This window comes from Heterocephalus glaber, unplaced genomic scaffold, assembly GCF_053883595.1.
Source record: "Heterocephalus glaber isolate CG9 unplaced genomic scaffold, H.glaber_assembly_v1.0 deba00001550, whole genome shotgun sequence".
In the NCBI taxonomy this organism is placed as follows: Eukaryota; Metazoa; Chordata; class Mammalia; order Rodentia; family Bathyergidae; genus Heterocephalus; species Heterocephalus glaber.
This window is the reverse complement of record NW_028258343.1, coordinates 16,825,291-16,843,816: the sequence shown is the minus strand read 5'-3', so window position 1 is coordinate 16,843,816 and position 18,526 is coordinate 16,825,291. Positions and strand designations below refer to the sequence as shown.

General features: G+C 38.5%; 1 protein-coding gene across 10 annotated transcripts in view; it reads right to left on the bottom strand.

Moving 5' to 3' along the window:
• Positions 1-2,394: 2,394 nt before the first annotated feature.
• Positions 2,395-18,526, bottom strand: part of Ptprk (protein tyrosine phosphatase receptor type K) — a 520,627-nt gene continuing 504,495 nt past the window's right edge. For all 10 annotated transcript variants that reach the window (XM_087190284.1, XM_087190286.1, XM_004845966.4 and 7 more), the window contains 9 exons: positions 16,103-16,257; positions 13,731-13,866; positions 13,341-13,490; positions 12,225-12,398; positions 10,305-10,436; positions 10,041-10,166; positions 7,295-7,458; positions 6,680-6,815; positions 2,395-3,852 (listed from right to left, as the gene is read on the bottom strand). In XM_087190284.1, coding sequence (XP_087046410.1) covers positions 3,799-3,852; positions 6,680-6,815; positions 7,295-7,458; positions 10,041-10,166; positions 10,305-10,436; positions 12,225-12,398; positions 13,341-13,490; positions 13,731-13,866; positions 16,103-16,257 — 1,227 coding nt within the window. In that variant the 3' untranslated portion in view covers positions 2,395-3,798. The remainder of the gene's footprint in view (positions 3,853-6,679; positions 6,816-7,294; positions 7,459-10,040; positions 10,167-10,304; positions 10,437-12,224; positions 12,399-13,340; positions 13,491-13,730; positions 13,867-16,102; positions 16,258-18,526) is intronic.

Below are 18,526 nucleotides of genomic sequence, written 5' to 3'. Positions count from 1 at the left end.
AGAGCACATTAAAGGTAAAAGTTAAGCAAAGCACAGTCAGCTGTCCTTTATCTTTATAAAATAGTGCTGAATAAAATAGCATATCAAAGATAAATAGGAGTGTTTACTAAAACAGAAGTGATCTAGAAGGGCTGTGAGATTTCTACCTATGGTGATATTTTATAGGGTAAATGTTACATATTACACTGGGATATGTGGTAGAATATTGATTTCTGGCTGCTTTCTAATGAAAAAAGAATGCTTGCCAAAGTTCATAGAAACTAAGTATAGATGTACAATTGTCACTCCATATAAACACTGGGCTATTCAAAGGTGGTCTCTGAAGCTAATAGACTCTTCTTTCCAGGTGAGCTACAGTTTCTACTCTCCTGAATTGTGATATTTATTTATGCCTAGTAATAAATGTTAGAACCTTTTTCTTTATATCATTTTGTGGGAACAGAGCTGATTTGAGAAGGAACAGCTGCTGGTGTCTGACTTCCAACCTTTTATGTGAGTGTGTGGAACCCAAGAGATTTTCACTGAGATGAATACTGTATACTGTAGAGGTAAACTTGCCTTTACCATGTCCAGGGTAAATAACTTCCTTTTCGTTTCTCTCCACATCAGAGGTCTTTGGGCTGTGAAGTAGTAAAATTTTACCCAAAGACTTTTGCTTTCTCCAAAAACTAAATACTAGAAGAAAGTTAGGTAAGAAGTTCAGAGAAGATGACTAACATTTTCAAAAGTACTGGGTTAAGACTCATACATTCCCAGTCACTTGTAGGTCCCTGGCCCACACACTTCCAAGATTTTCCCAGAAATAATATGCAAGAAAGGTGTCTACCTAACTCAGTGTCATGACAGTCACCTAAGGAATAACTGATATAGCGGGAGGAAGTCCCCTCAGCTTGTAGGCACTGTCTGGGTAGGACAAGACTATGTACAGCTCCGCTCCCAGAGCTCCTCAAAGGTATCCAATTGTGAGTTTTAAGACAGATATAGCCTGCCTCTCTCTCATCCTCTCCTGACGAGTGGGCCCCTGTGGAGTCAGTTTTATTTTCTGCTTTAGAGAAAGCTGACTCCTTTTGTTGAGGCCATATGGATTGCTGAGCTTTGGGGACAGCTATCTTCATGGATATTTTGGTGGTGTGCAGTGTTAACGTGAGCAGAAATGAAATCAGGCTCATGTGGCAAAATTCACTTCTCTGTAGTAGTAATTATGGACATTTCTAAGGAAGGAAATCTTGGATGAGTTTGTGGAATTTCTTGGTTAAGTATCTCTGCTGTGATTTAATACAGTGGTACTTTGGTTCACAAACTTAATTCCTTCCGTAGTCTGGGGGAGATGGCCGCGGTCATGTTCGTCATCTGATGTGGAGTTCGTGAACCGAAGCAAAGTTCTGTTGAATGCTTCTGTTGGTGAACCAAATATTCACCAACAGAAGCATCGTGAACTGAGGTGCTGCATCACTGTACTCCTTGGTCCCCGGGGAGCCAGTGCTGGGAGGTGGGGCCCGGGATGTCTGGGTCATGGGGTGGAGCTTCGTGAATAGATCGATGTCCTTCCTGTGGGATGGATGAAGTCTTCTGAGACCCTTTTCCCTCTTCCACCTGAGCCTGCTTTCCTTCTATTTTGCAACATGAGTTAAAGCAGCCTGATGCCCACAGCAGAAGACCACAGTGGTGCCAAGCTATTCAGCTGTAGCTGGCAAAACCATAGCCAAAATAAACTTTAAAAATAAATTATCCAAACTCAGATATTCTCTTACAGCAACAGAAAGCAGGTTAAAACAGCTTCGGCATTTAACTGTTATATGTCTCTGAAGTGAAATGGAAAAGTCTTCCTAAGAAAAAAGACACTGTATCTGAATTCTTACTAATGAAAGTCACAGATGTTTTAGAAATGTAAGTAGCAAATGGGAGCTTGAGGATAACTGTAAAGGTAACACTTTATGAGAAAACCAATTAATGGGAAATAACACCAATAAATTATTTTGGCAACTCTGAGGAAGCAGAGTGTGGTGTTCAGTGGATAGAGGCAGCTGCTAAGTAGACTCAGATTTTAATCTATTGACAAATCATTTACCTTCTCATTAGACTGAATTTTGTTATCTATAAAATACAAAATATAATTACTATTTATCAACTTTGTTATAAAAAGGAAATGTGTTACCATATAAATGGAGCGTGAGATTATAGAACTATAGAAATTTAACAAAAGTCAATTCTTAGCCTGGACACTTCAGTATTCAATTTAAAAGACAAAAATAAAACAAACTAGATCTTGGATATTAGTTTTATTTTTAATAGATCTTTGTAGTCTATACTTGGACCAATGAGTGTGGAATAGGCTATTTAATTGAATCCAAGCATAAAAAATTCGGAGGAGAAAATGACAAGGAAACAATCGACTCTTGTAATTATAAAAACTTTATTTCACTCTTACATTAATTAAATCTTTAGGCGCAGCATGTCATGAACTAGCAACCTAGAAAGAAGACACAGGAATAAAACCGCAAACTGCAAATGTGGCATTATAGCTACATGGGGCGTGGGAACAAGATCACATTTGGAAAGGTTCACTTGAGAGTCTGAGGAGAATGCACAAAACAGGACTCTGGCTTTGATTTCTTCATCCGTCTACGGTCAGAACCCAAAACTTGTGCATGTAAACATCAAAAGAAACATTTTATCACCTTGACAGTTGACAGTTGGCTAAAATTTGACCCTGAAAACATAAATGTTGGCATCTTGTTTTCTCTGCCCCTGCTTGGCCACAGGCTGAAGAAATCAATTCCTCGAAAACTTGAAACAATGTTTAAAGGCTCTGCTCATCAGTGTGCAAGTCTGGGGAAAACCTTCTATGTGTGCATTTCTCATATGTGACCACCCAACCATTATTTACCTAGTGAAACTGTGAAAAATTATATGTTGTTCAGCAAAATGTTTTAATTTGGTCCTCTATTAAAAGACAATTGCCAAGGTGTTTTACATATTTTTAACTCATAAGCATGTACACAAGAGAATCACTATAAAGAACGTTGCTTCCTGGTTTATGAATAAAAAGTTTATCCTCTACTTACACTAAAACATACAAAAAATAATCTACAAAAATCGTTTACAATTGATTTTAGCTAAAGAAAAAGCTTTCTTCAGAAACAAAAATGATTGTGTGGTGTAGTATTTTAGCCATCAAAAAGGAATGTAAGTAACCAATAAATATAATGTGCTTTCTCCATATAGACATATTTACACTTGAGTCTTTGGCTTATGTTATTGTCTAAAAAAGAACTTTAAATGATCCAGCCATCACTGCACATTAAATGAAAATAAGCCAGTTATATATATTTATATATTTATATAGAGATCCGCTACACTTGGAACATATAAAAAATGAAACTGACTATGAATTTGCCCATCTTTTCTTTTCTTCTTCCTTTCAGGATTCAACAGCTCTCATTTTAAAAAGAGAGAAAAGTGGCTCATAGAAAGCATGAGCCCATGCAAGATGTGGGGCTGCTCCACTGAAACCAGTGGAGAAAAGGCTGCATACTCACTCAACAAACACTGTGAGTTCCCCTTTGAATCTGGATCTTACTAAATATAATTTACGTGGCACTAAACGTCGGTGCTTTGATACAGTCATAGAAATGAATCAAGTCCTTTTTATTAAGATACACAATTTCATAAGAAAAATACTTTCACCTCTCAAATGCAAAAGCCTCCCACCCCCCAGATTAAAATCTTTCTGCACAGGTGTAACAGGTCCGACTGCGGCTGGCTCAACAGACGAAGACTCTGGAAAGTCTCACCCAACTAAGACGACTCCAGGTACTCCAACGCTACGTCATAGCAGAAGCGGTACTGCTCCTGAGAGGCGTGGAAACAAAACCATTGAGAAAAGTGAAGAAATGGATATTGGCGAGTCATTACCAAGATGAACGTCTGGCCATGCACACTTTACACTTGAGTCTAGTGATGGACGTTCAAGAGAAAGACATTTTATCTTTGCTCTATGGTTTCTGTCCAAATTTTTTAAATTTCTAGAATTTTATATGATTTTAACAATTAAATTTCATTATTACAGAGAAGTTTCCAAGCACAGAAAAATATAAAGAATTAGAAAAAGAGTTATAATTCTATTATTGGAAGCAGTTGTTGAAATATTGCTTTAGTTTATTTGCTTCAGACTTAAATGCTTGGTGGAAATAATGATTAGAATACATATAATTCCGAATTTTACAGTGTTATTTTGTATTTCATTTTCTTTTATCTAACATTTTATGAATCTTTTCATGTTTTTAACATGCTTTTATTTTTTCTCAATTTTATATTGCTAAAAACAATGTGTATAGATATATTTCTCCACATCTCTACTTCCTTAGAAGTATACATAAATAAATGAGAACCAATTGTACTTCACAATTTTAAGTATTTAATTTTTGCACCATTCATAGTCAGAATAGAACTTAAGCAAATTTTACAAGAATGGTGAGTGATTCTTAATTTTTTTGAACCTATTCATACCTAAAATTTCAATTTCTTTAAGTAAAACAACATGGTAGGCAATGAATTTATTGCATTAAAATTGAGTTTCTTTTAAGTCCATCCATGGCCTTGGTATATTATCAAGAATTTAGAAAAAATTCTGAGACCGTATCAGGAATGATGGCTTTTAATGGGTACTCACTGAAAACGTCCCAATGCAGTCCAGGAGGCTAAAAATCAGGATGAATTGGACAGCAATCTATAATATCTAAAATGTAATTATTTCTAAGTGCATTTAGTAATCCAGGTGTCTTTAACTATAAACTTGGGTAATAAAATTTCCCCCAAAATGTATTTACCATTCTTAACCTAATTACTAAAGTAAAAATATGATTTAAGTTAGCCTACCACTGTAGGAAAAGAATCAAAAAGGGCTTCAAAGCAGTTACAGTACGTCCTTTCAAATGGTTTCTACCAGTTCTGTTTACATTCTAAATTTCTTTTCCTTTTGGTACCAGGGAATCGAACTTGGGTCCCTGCGCTTGCGCAGCAGGCAGTGAAACCACTGAGCTAAATCCCTGGCCCTAAATTTCTTTACCAAACTCAACTCAGCTAAACCCTGCAGTGTATTAAACTAGTCGTTAACCTTTGTTAAACAGGACATTGAGCCAGGATTCACGGGACAGGAATGTAAAGGAAAACAGTAATTTACCTGGAGTTGTAGAAACACTCCATTTAACTACAGAATTTTAATTTAAAGAAAAGTCAAGATACCAAAGTTAAATTTGAAAGAAAAAGTTGGATTCTGAAGCCAGGAGTAACCTCTCCCTCCAACATGATTTTAGGTGACAGAGGCAGGGCTGACATTTTACAAATCTTAAAAACTACAGAGTTTAAAGGTGTAACTACTTCCCCACTCTTTTTGTAAAGAGATTGGAGCATTCCACCTCAAAAAAATCCCTCAAATCCATATTCTTTCTCCATCTCACGTACCACTTCCCCAGTCAAAACTAGCATCATCCTGTCCCAAGCAGAGCAGAACAGGTATGAGGGGACCCGACAAAGGGCAGAAGTCTGCGAACACTTGTAAAAATGAAACAGCATAAACCTAGGTCTTCAGATTTTTGTCTAAGGAAGCAACGCACCTCTTGTGTGAACAATCCAGGAGCAGGAAGTGGTGAAAATAATTTAAGAGTTTACTGAATTGCTCATTTCAGTTATCTGATCATCTTGATAAATGTAGGGCAGGCAATAATGACACCTTGGTTTTTCTGGTTTGCTTTTTTGTGAGTATGAACTACACAGCTCCTAACCTGGTCTCATCCTGCACATTTGCATAACCCACAGACATTTCTCTTTAGAAGTAAAATGTGTTAGAGAGGCAATGACTTTCTTTCTTACTCTGCATAAAGGTTTGCCCAGATAAAACGCTGTACATATAGACCTATCAGATCTTATTCTGGAAGCTGTACTCTGCTTTCATGAGCCCAGGCAAATTCATGTAATATCATATGAATTATACTCGATAGCTGGTAAAAGCTGAATGTTGTCCACAACAGTTTTACAATTTTATTTCAATTGGAAAACAAAGAATCATGGGTAATGACTAAAATAAAATGCAGCTGCCTTTTAAAAACATGGATTCTAAGCTGGACATAGCAGTACATGCCTGTAATCTCTGCACTTGGGAATCTGAGGCAGAAAGATCGTGAGTATGAAGCCAGCCTGGGATACATAATGAGTTCAAGGTCAGCCTGTACTATGTGGCAAGATCTTATCTCAAAAAACAAAACAAACAACCAAAAAAAAAAGGCAGTCTAAGGTACTGAGGTAACCTTTGAGCAGGACCACAGAAAAAATATTTTAACAGTTAACTGAATTTGCTTTCAGAAATAAAAATAAGTGAAAATACAGCCTAGATAGGATTTTTATAGAAGCATTTGTCAACGTTTACAACAAATATTTATTGACTGTAATAGGAAAAATACCTATATATTTCCCAAATTCAATGAAAACATTTTTCTTTATAACTTAGTTTATATGTAATGAATTTATGTGGATGGATAATCTATCAACTAGGCACGGAAGTCCCCACAATGACTCCTTTTCACATGTAATTCCCTAAATGTGAATGAAGTGAGCTCAATACGTAGGTGAGTGACTGCCTCATCGCTAAGCTTCCCTCCAAGCCTAAGATTCCAGGACTCACCGGGGCCTCTACCATGTTTGGCTTGCTATTCCGAAGCGTCTTTACTGCGTGGAACACGTCAACCACATTCTGCCGTTTCACCATTTCAACGACGATGCCTATGGCACAGAACATGCCACTCCGTCCACCACCGTTTCTGAAAGCAGAAGAAAGCAAAGGTATTTTAGCAGCTCAAGGGGGCTACATCTCACATTGTCACCGGTGTCCAGGAAAAGAAAGCACCATCTCTTAAATTTTTCTTCATGTGTGTCTTAACTTTGCTTTTCATGTGTGCATGTATTTATTTGTACAGGACACAAAAGAAGAAAAAAAGAGGAGGAGGTTACCTAGTAGTTTACACTCAGAAATAAGCCATAGGCATAGGTTGCTGCAGCCTAGAAAACTGAGAGTCCAATCTACTTGTAAACCCAGTAAGTCAGAGACACAGTTCACAGTTGTGTTCAAAAGAGTTTAAATTATATAACAACTATATAATCACATTTAGAAAGTGCAGTTAATTATACATCAGAGACAGGTGTTCCATTTTAAAATAATATCTAGGAGGGGTCTGCCAAGATGTGAATCCAAAGCAAACAAGGGAATGAGTTCCGGCCCAGGGTCAGGCGGGCTACTCACAGGCAATGGATGATGGTCCGTCCTTCCCCTTCTTCACATTCCTCCTGCCACTTTTCCACTTGCAGTATCAGTTTCAAAAATGACCGTTTGGAGCCCGGCACTTCTCGATGAGAAGCCCACCCTAAATACTGAAACTGCTGCACCATCAGATAACCTTCCTGGGGCTGTGGAGGGAAGAGGACTTTTATTTGAGTCCACTGGGAATAGAACATATGCTAAAAAGTAAAAGGTACATGCAATTTACAGTGTAAATGGAATTTACATTGGGTTGAATCTAGTTGATGTAAGTCTCGAGTATATACAAGTCAATAGGAACACTTACCAAGTTCCTGCAACAGGAAACATGGCCATTGTCCTTTACACCCTTTCCCCTCACACCCCCAATCCAGCTATCAATTCCTATGATTAGGCTCCTTAGTTTTCAAATTCACCTCCTTTTCTTCATTGCCACTGCCAACCACAAGTTATGATAACTATGTCCAAGTCGGTCTCCCTGAATAAACACTGATCTCCTTCCAATCTATTCTTACTATAAGCATCATGATTATTTTGAAATGCAGACATAATCTTGTCATTCCCTAACTTACTGGCTTCCAAATGATTTTTTCATAAAACTCAAAATTCTGCTGTGATTTAAGAATTCTTATGTGACCCAGCTCCACCTCCTTCTCCAAACTTCTTATTCTGACACAGTGCTTGGGTTCTAGACACATTGGTCTTTTTTTAATCCATGTATCAAGTCACTTCTTGCCCTGAAAACTGCAGAAACTGTCCCTATGCCCTGAAAACATCCTTGCTTGCCATTCTCAGTCTCAAGTAGAGTGATCAATTTGACCCAGATTTTCCTGGGAGCTTTTCTGCTTTTGCAATGAAATCTGTGTTTCCTGAGAAGCTCTCTCTGTTGGACAAACCCAGATGGTTGGTTACCTCACTTCTAAATAAAACCTATTGATTCTTCCAATTTTGGTTTCAATGCCACTGTCTTAGAGAAGTCTTCTTTGATGACCGAGCCATGCCTGATTATCCATTAAATAATCCATGTTCTGTACTTTTTCTCTGTCATATGTACATCAATCATCATAGTCAATAAATGATTATACAATTAGTCATTTAATAATTGTCTTCCCTGATAAAATATAAATTCCTTAATAAGGAAATCTATTTTTTTCTCTCTACACTTTGTATCACAAGAACTTTGCATAACACTTTCCAAATAGCAGAATTTTTGAAAGAATTCAAAACCTTAAATCCACAGTAGAAAATATAAGGAAGATTATGTGGTATATTAAGACATAACATAAGACATCTGATCTTAAATTATACATAGCAATGGATCATGCATCTTTTGGTAAAGACATAGCCCTTATTCAACTTGTCATGTATACATCCCAAATATTTGATAAAGCGAATGATACATTATCAAATGAAATGAAGTTCCCAATGAGATGAGGACAGAAAAAAATAATCACACATTATCAGTACCAGAACATAAAATACAGAGAAAGGTTAATAAACAAATACACAAACAAATCTACATGAATAAAAAATGTAACACAGATTTCTGGTCTTGTTCCTAGAATATTTTTTCCTATAAACAGCCTCAATTCACAGATGAGTTTTACTTTCTTAGTTCAGCAGCTACGGTATCTTAGCTAAACTATTACTCAGAACCATAATGTAACAGATGTGCAGGCATAATGAGATTCCATTTAAATTAACATCTAAGATATGCATGAATATTATGACATGATTGAAGTTATCCTTTTTTCTCCACTGAAATGAGCAATAGAATTGGATATGATTTTATCCCCTGCTCATAGTTATATACATATAGACTAATTAACAAGACACACATATAGTCATTTTGATATAGGAAACTCTGAATATGATGATCCCAATCACACACTTAAAATAATGTACATTTACAGAGCTGGAACTTTACAAAACAGAGTCACTTTTCTCTTTAAAAAAGCATACTAATGTCTTCTTTTCAAGTTCTACTCTAGCTGGTTACATAATCTGAGCAGTTTTTATTGGTGATTTTGTTTTTTAAAGGCAAGACCCTTAAACGTCATTTAGTGCAAAGCACATGAATCGTCAGGAAAACAGACACAGTTGCTACTTAGCTGCAGGGAAAACACAGAGAGGCAGCAACATGGGTTCTCCCCTCAGGTCTGGGCAGAGCCAGATGCTGAAACACTTAGACAGACCAGACCATGGGGCATAGGATAAAGAGCAATGGCTGGGATTTACCTTTGCCTTCCGGCCTGGATTTCTTTCTGGTACACAGGACATGGAATTCTCCTAGAATGGCTGATGTGACATACTGCTTCCTCCTGGGTAAAGCTTCCCTGTCATCATTATTACTGTGTTCTTAGCTTTCATCTGCATGCCTCTTCAGGGCTGGATGTTAATACTAGTAAGACATTAGTCCACTTATGCTCAGGGACCAGGTCCAGACTATGGAGCCTGATGGAGCTACTGCGCCTGAGTTAGGACTCTCAAATGGAGTTCACAAGTCTCAGAACTGACCAGAAAATGTAGTTTTCAGCATTTCCAACTTCCTATCTTTGGAATGCATTTTTGTTCTTATACTAAAGAATAAGATGATTACTAGCTTTGGGATGGATGGTGCAGTGCTTATTAATGCTTCTCTCCTTGAGGTCTAAATGGAATTCTATCCCACCGTGATGATGGTCTTTGTGTCCTGACCCAGCTCAGTTAGAATCACCCAACAAAGACTTACTCTTGTTAGATTGCATATCCTAAAAATCCGGTTGATGACATCACAGTCCATTGAACAAGACATGCACTCCACTTGGATGGGGCCATATCGGAGCATCCCTTCTTCTGGCCAGTACTGAGGGCAGCCCTAAAGGATGAATGTTTCGAAAGAAAAGAAATGATCATTTTTTTCTAATTTAGGTACTGTGAGGCAGAAATTAACATTTCATTATTATTTTATTATGTTGGATACACATGTACGAAGTATTCCATGAGTCTTATTAACCTGGGACAAGTCGACCTCATTTAACATCACAATGGAGGTGCAGCCATAGTCATACACTAATCTCCAGAAGTCTTTCACAGTGTTTGGCAGTGGGTATTGTGTGACGATGAAAGCAGCTGGTTGCCTATAGCTCTGTGAAGAAACGAGACAGACAGAGAAATGTAAGAGCTTGGAGTACAAGGTGAGTTGTTAACACAGATGCAATACCCTTGGATGGAGGACCTGGAAGAGGGAGGGCGGGCCAGGCCATGGAGACCAAGGGGTGAAACATCATGAGGCAGAATCAGCTCACTGGGAAGACACTGATGTTCCTAAGGCAATTCAAGTTAAGAGTTGAATTTTTACTTCACTGACAGAAGTCAATACAGGGAAAAGACAAGAGAAAAAAACTATGGAATTGAGGTTAAGATTCTCTAAGAGCGACTGTTGGGCTACTTCAGTTTCACAACTGTAATGAGATTCAGAAAGGCTGCAGCAAAGTGAATACAACGTCTCCGGTACATCTGTCTATCAACTGCTTCTGTGTGTGTGCGTGTGTTTGTGTGTGCGTGCACGCATGTGTGCACAAGTGTGCCTGTGTGAATAAAACTTTCACTCTCTTTCCAAATGAACAAAACACAAGTCTCTCAGACTTTCCTGCTTTCACGTTACTCAGGTGCTATCTGTGCATTCTGCAGTAGGCAATCCACTTCCCATGGTTCCTTGGGTCTTTCTCATGCATATCAATGATCAGAACAAGAGATTCCAGTTATTTAAATTGTCAAGTGCTCCACGGCTGATGCACAGCACATCACAGCCTCACATAAATGTGTGATTCTACCTTGTTTACCAAGTGCCCCTGGACTAGGTAGGACACAGCCTGTTCTCTTTTTCTAGAGTGGAGAGCAGCAAAGGCAATGTTCATCTTCCCTGAGCCGGGCACTCTGCCATTCCACAGACACACGATCTGCATTCAAATCAAAACACAGTTTTCCAAAGCATAACTGAAGTCAGTGGCAAGAGACTGGGCACAGCAAGAATGGAGCTTTTCATCTCAGGCTGCCTTGCGATTGTTCTGCTCTGCAGTGCAAAAATGAGCAAGGTCGCTGGTTAAGTCGAGTCTTAGTAGTACAATGTGGGATGTTCTAAGTTTCTACTTCACACCACGCTACCAATTTGTCGAGGGTAATTTCTGACTTCTAATTTCTGCTTGTTGTGGTTTCATACGCAAAAGAGCAAAAACTAGAAATGAAGGTGACAGACTGCTTCCGAAGATTCTTGGTTCTTGCTCCTTCCCAATATAAGATGCTCAAAGACATCATTTAAAACTCTCTTTGCCTGCTGTTTGGTGTATGGGTTGTTAACACACAGAGGACCCCGGGAGCACCCATAGCTGATGAAAATTGGAACAGGACAAGACAGTCCCTCCTGGTGACAGACATGGAACATGATATTGGCACAGCTGCCCTGGTTACCTGTAAATGCTCTCTATTAACTCATAGTAAATAAAACCAGTTAGCTGTAAATTATCAGAACATTAAATGGGCCAGATATAAATTTCCCAAATTAACCCAACTTTGGGAGGGCATGGACATCCATGCTTTTTAAAATCAATTGCTAGTGATAGTCAAAATGCATAAGGAATGACATTTTTTCTGCAAATAACTTAGATGGAAAATATTACCTGCAGTGTCCTGTACAAATATAACTGACACCACCCAAATAAGAAATAAAAGTTACAAAATTATTCTTCCTAAGAATTTCTGTAGGGGAAATCTAAAATCACTCTCCAAAATAATACATGTAGTATTTCAATAAAGTTTCCGATTTTCCTTTTCAGCTCATATTTATTTCCTAGAAAAGGAAACCAGCCAGCCAGTGTCGAGATGCACTGTGTGAATTTCGTGGCCCTGTCCACTAACAAAGAGGGCAGTCTCTTACATCCATAAGAGCGGCATTGATGTAGTTGCTGCTCTCCCCATCAATGGTAATCAGGAAAGGCAGACATCTGTCAGGTGGCAGCATGTCCATGAAACGGTTCTTGTCATGGTTCCTTGGCAGGCAGGCTATACTGCAGTCTTCAGCTTGTAGTCGAGGGGTGACTGAATTCAGAGTCTACAAAGAAAGAGGGAACCAGGTGAAAAGAGAGCACCGCATTTAACAACACAACACAGACCCATCACGTATTTAGGAGGCCAAGCAGAAAGGGAAGGATTTGTTTGAGACAGTGGCACTGACCACTACGACCATCCATAGACTTTAGTTATTTATTTGGTACCCAAGATCGAACTCAGGACCTTGCACTTGCGAGGCAGGCAGCAGAACCACTGAGCTAAATCCCCAGCCCCATAGACTTTAGTTAAGTGAATGAAGCCTGAGAATGCACATCTTCTTACAAGAAGGGAAACTAACCAAGCCCAGGACCTAGACACTGTATCCCTAACCAACCAAAGAAAATGTCATCAGTGCGGTCTGTGAGGACAGTGGATCCACAGGGCTGGAGACCATCTCATTTACAATCACAGTTTCGCACACCATAAGCGAGCGTTTACCGTGGAGAGATGGGAAGAGCACTAGAATCAACATCTTACTTTCCTAGCACACCCTTGGCTTCATTCTTAGCCACCCTCAGGGATTTTTTAGGGACAGGAAAAATATTTGGCAGTATTTAGAGACAACGTTTAGTGCAAACTTCAGCTATTATTATTAATGTACTTGATCTCACATTGTCAGTGACACAAGGCCAAAATCCACAAGGCTACATTTTTAAAAAGATTATAAATACACACAAATCATCACCACATTTGTCTTTTATAATACATTTTCTTCATACTCTTCCCTGAGTATGAACTCATTTGCCCTTCAGGATATAGCAGATATGAGCTCATTAATACAAAAGTGACTCTGTAATACGCATAATGAAAGAGACAGGCATTATATTATACTTAAAGTAGGGTCAAAGGTTACAAATTTAACATGAAAGACCTTTCTTGAAAGAATTATTAATGTCCAGAACAAATTGTAGTAAGTCATAGAAAAGGCCTTAGAAACAGTCACCTGAAATTCATCTTTGAGATGTGAAGAGTTAGTCTGGGAGTCTATTCTGATCATATCAAAATATGCAGCTTTAAATTCACAGACAGGTATGGCAGTTTCTCCACATAAGCATGCTTCTAAAATGGCATCATGAATAAAAATGTACTGCTCCTATTAAACAAAGAAAAAGAAAATTTCACACTATCTTAATCAAACTTTTCTGTGGAAGGCAGACAACACAGGGCATCTTCTCCATAAGCAGCTATTAATTAAAGTCTCCCAATTGTCCTGCATGACTTGCACTGATTTTGATTCTATACGAAGAAAACTGTTTTGCTTGATGAGTGATGGAAGGCAGAAAAGGAATAAGAAAAAGGACAGGAAAAGCTCAGTGGAGGTAAATCAACATACTTCGGTCTGGACCATATTGATTCGCCTTGACCTCAGGGCTTTGACGCAGTTGTAGATGTCCACCACACCCTCTCTTTCGGCCATGTCCAGCATGATGTCAATCACGATGTAACAGCCAGTCCGGCCGGCACCAGCACTGTGAAAATATTCAAGTGCAACAACGTGAGAAATACGTTTGTGTAAGCTTCAGTATCTGTTCCACTTTCAGATACGCGCAAACTGATTTAACGAAGTACAAAACACATCGTTTGTATCTGCTGTATGTACAATCTTATTAATGCACGCAAGTAACCTCACGGAGAGTAAGAGGCGTCATGCAAATTGAAGAGTGGAACAAGAGCTGCGAATTATTTCCAAACTGAAAATAGTGTATATATGTTATTCAAGTTCCATACTGCTCTTCCACAGTCTGTATTTTATGTCAATTTCGTGTGCAGAATCGCAAACTCATGGCATTGAACAAGAGGTGTATTCATGCTAGAAACCCTAACCCTAGACCAGGAAATGTTCACAGTCCTCTAGTTATGGGTCCTTGAGCAGTGACGTCAGAATGGCACCTCACAGTCTCAGGGACTCTGGCGTAAACACCAACACCAAAGAATATTAACTGCAAAGCCTGTAACTGAGAAAGGAAGGGGCCACCGTTCTCGGGAAAAGGTAATGGGTGGGCACGTGGGGAAGGAAACGATGGCTATCGAGGAGGAGGCGCTCCACTGGGGAAAGAATTGGAATCAAGGTCTGGAGGGAAAACAAAAACAAAATGCATATGCAGAAGATGATTCCCAGCTCGTGCCTACGATAGCTGATAACTCAAAAACCGAATCGTAATATTCTTTGATTATTTAACTCATTAGAAATGCTTCGCCAATTTCATACATAACAGTCAGTGGAAAAAACAAGACAGTTTTGTTTTGCTTCCATGAGGAAGGGAATCTGCTTTGTAGTCAGATTCTTCTCGTCCATAAATCCAGAGACGTTTGAGTTTAAGCAGACAACAACACTTGTTTCAGGAGAGTATCTGGGAGTCCCAAAGCAGTTCTAAAGCAAGCAATCCGTAAGAAAGTAAACCTCTGTGATAAATCAGGACATCCCTGAATTGAAAACCCTTTTATTTCATTTTCTAGATGCTTAGATGAGCTAATAACGTCATTTCTTTGTTATGCATCTTCGGTCACTTCTCTCACACTCTCTGTTCTTTGAGGAATTTAAGCAGCAGATACTGTGGCTCTCTCTCTTTCTCTCTTCCCCTACCGCCTTCTCCATCACTGTTTCCAGGGCTTGAGACAGGAAAGTCATTGAAGAGTACATCAGATTTCTTGAGCCTCATCGAAAGAAAGATTTTTTTGTCTTTGGCGCACTCAGTATCTGATCCTTACAGGGTGCTTCAGCTGTTTCATTCTCCATTGCTTTTGCCTCTTTTTATCCAAGACCATTTAATTCTGGAAAAGGGTGTATTTTTGGGGGGAAAATGCTTATGCACAACCTATTATCTAGCATAGAGGAGATATCTGAGAATGATGCATAGCATGCATTTAGAAAAGCATTTCAGATCCAGTACTTATGTTTCTGGTCACATCTTAAAATGAGGCCATGTAATTTGCTTTTAGGGTCTTGGAATGCTTGTTTTAAGAGAAGTTTCTAATCAGAAGAAATCTGGATATAATGTTCATGTTTCTTGGCAAATATTCGCTGTATTTCACTGGTGTACTTTTCAAGGTCCTCTGATGGATGATGTTTCGAAAAGAATGTAAAATAGCTGTTTTGCAGCACAAATTCTTGCAATGTAGGCCATTTAATAACTGTATGTCTCAAATTTAGTTTTAAAACCTGGGGTTCTAGTGAGAATTTACTAGGTTGGCAAGAAACCTCTATTTTCACCTACCATTCCATACAATACGGGATTTGCAAAAGTGATTATGAAACACAGATGTTGCCACTAAAAGGCAGAGTCTTCCACACTTGTAATTGTGAACAGCACAACACACATTGGGAGGAATGCATGTATTTCTTAAGTTTCTATTTTATATCCTACTTAAAGCTAACTTTTATAGCTGCTTTATATTCCCCGTAACACACACAAACTAGAAGTTTGTACCCATATCTTAGTTTGTGTGCTAAAAGCCTTGTTTTGATTCTATAAAAAGAAAAACAAAAACCAAAACTGATTTCCAGGTGTGGTGGGGAATGCCTGTAATCCCAGCAGTCAGGAGGCTGAAGCAGGAGAACTGCATGAGTTTGAGGCTAGCCTGGGCTACACAGTGAGTTCAAGGTCAGCCTGAACTGCACAGTGAGACCCTGTGTCAAAAAACAAAACAAGCAATCCCACAAAAAGCTGACCGCACACAGGCAGTGCTATTTGGACCACTACTCACCTGCAGTGCACAACGATAGGCCCCGCGCTGGGAGGGTTGGATAGCTTGACTCTGCGGATGAAGGAAAGGAGGCCAGTGGCGTGGTACGGCACCCCGTGGTCAGGCCAGCCGGTGAAATGGAACTGCTTCACTTCACGGATTTCGTTGTATCCCCTCTGCACAGAGGTAGAAATAAGTGTTTCCCAAATTACCAAATAAAGCCATTTAACACAATTACGGGTCCTAAAGCAGACCAGCAGTGATAACCACTGAAAACTGATCAATGATTAGACCTTTTCTAAAAAAGGATGCTAGTTTAACGTGGTCTAGAAGCTTCCTTTTATTGTCCAACAACTGCCACCACAGATAGAGAATGAGAAGTTCTCTAAGTTTGCAAGTTCTCAGTTCTGTCAGTCTGGGTAAATTTTATTTACTCGACAGCTCGCTTCTTACTGGGAACGACGGCCCCTAAAATGACTAGGGGAAAGGGGGACACGTGAGAGCCTATATGCTGCCCTGTTGGCCCCAGCTCGAGTGCTGTATGAAAGTAGATTGCAAGCTCCTCACTGCACCGAGAGGTCTCAGTGCCTTGCTTATCCACGCTGAAAATGGCTTAGAAGCCCGGCTCGGAGGCATTTTCCAGGACGTTGCTGCTCTAGATTGCTTTCTGAAAATGCACACACAGCTAAACTGTACTCTGGGTAAACTGATTTTCTTGGCTCTGTGAAACAGTTCAGTGCACGGAGTATTACTTATAGTTAACAAAAATACAAAATGGAAGAAATGAAGCATCTGTCGTGCCTCTATCCTGTCAGGTTAATGCAAGAGAGCCTTTTCAAGGGACATCCCAGAGCCTTCTCCTTTCTTTGGTGAAAAGCAACCTGTGGAATGGAGTAGCAGCCTGGGGAGCACAAGAGAAAGACCGAAAAACTTATTTTTACGAATTCACATTTGTGGCAAAAGAAAAACAAATCCCCTATGAACCCTGTGCTTCTAGCTATACTGGGAGCTACTTCTTCCATCAGAAAAGGCAGAGACATTACATGAAATAAATAAAGACACCGAGAAAGAGATTACTGCAGTCTGTCTCATACAGCAGCACCACCATGTGCCTGGAAGCCAGCGACCCTGTCTCTCAATTCTTCCAGCACAGTTCCTGGCACAATACACTACACAAAGCAGGGCTCAACAGACAATGGCAATAATCACAGGATAAACATTACGAGACTACACCAACGGAACAAACACCTGCTATGCGACTTTTCAGGTCGGGGAGGAAAACTCACTGTTAATTTGAGGCCTGATTTTAGATAACTATTTCACCTCCTTATTAACACGGTGACCAGAGAGGCTGTATGGCCCTTGCTTCCTTCCTCTTTCTGCTGCATGTTTAAGGCATTCTTCTTTAAGTCAATTTTAAAAAATTATTTTCACTTAAAATTTCCTGAGTACTAATAAAATATGTGGCTCCCTTCCCCCTATAAAATTATTGCTTTTCAGTTCTAAATAACAAACCAAAGTTAAAAATAAAAATCCCATAACATCTTAGAATTGTATTAAATCTGTAGTGTTATTGATATCAAGTACTCCTAAATTCTGGGACATGGTGGCTGTCCCCATTCATTTACATCTTATTTTACGTCCTGTTACATGTTTTGTTTCATTCAATTAGTACTTGTATCTTGTAAAATACAATCAAATTTTGGAATATTTTATCACTGCGAAGCAATTTTTAATGTCCACTTTTGTTTATTGCTAATATAAAGAAAAACCATGATTTATGAATATTTATGTTGAATTAGTCATTTAAATGAATGTGTATTACTTTCATTATTTAAAATATTATCTCTAGCTTTCTTGGTATAAAATACTTTCATCTTAAAATAATGGTCTAATTGTTACAGTTTATTCCTTTTGCTGAGGTGATTTGCTAAAATTTCCAAATAATGTTGAATACTAGTGAGAATGACTATTCCATTTTTTCTAATGATAGTAGGAATAAGAGCCTTTAATTTGGTTTATTATAATAAATAGTTTTTAGTTTTCCATTTCATAACATGTTTGCAACTAGCTATTGTTGAATCGTCTTTATCATGTTCAGGAAGTCTACTTACCTTGGTAATTAGAGTATTATTACAAATGTCTTTTGAGTGAAATTGAATATATTAAGCTATTTATAAAATCCTATGGTTTTGTTCCTTTAACATACTAACATAATGAAATATCCTGTTAGATTTTCTGCTACAGTTGAAATATCTTTGGATTCTTAGCGGAAAAAAACATGATAGATCATTTAACTCACAACTGGATTATAATATTCACTATTTTATTTTCTAGCTCTTCTTGTATCATTTTTGGAAAGTCTGATTTGCTAGGAAATCAGTAACTCTACAATAAAATCTAGGTCTAGGTTGATATATAATAAATTTGTTATAACTTTCCTAC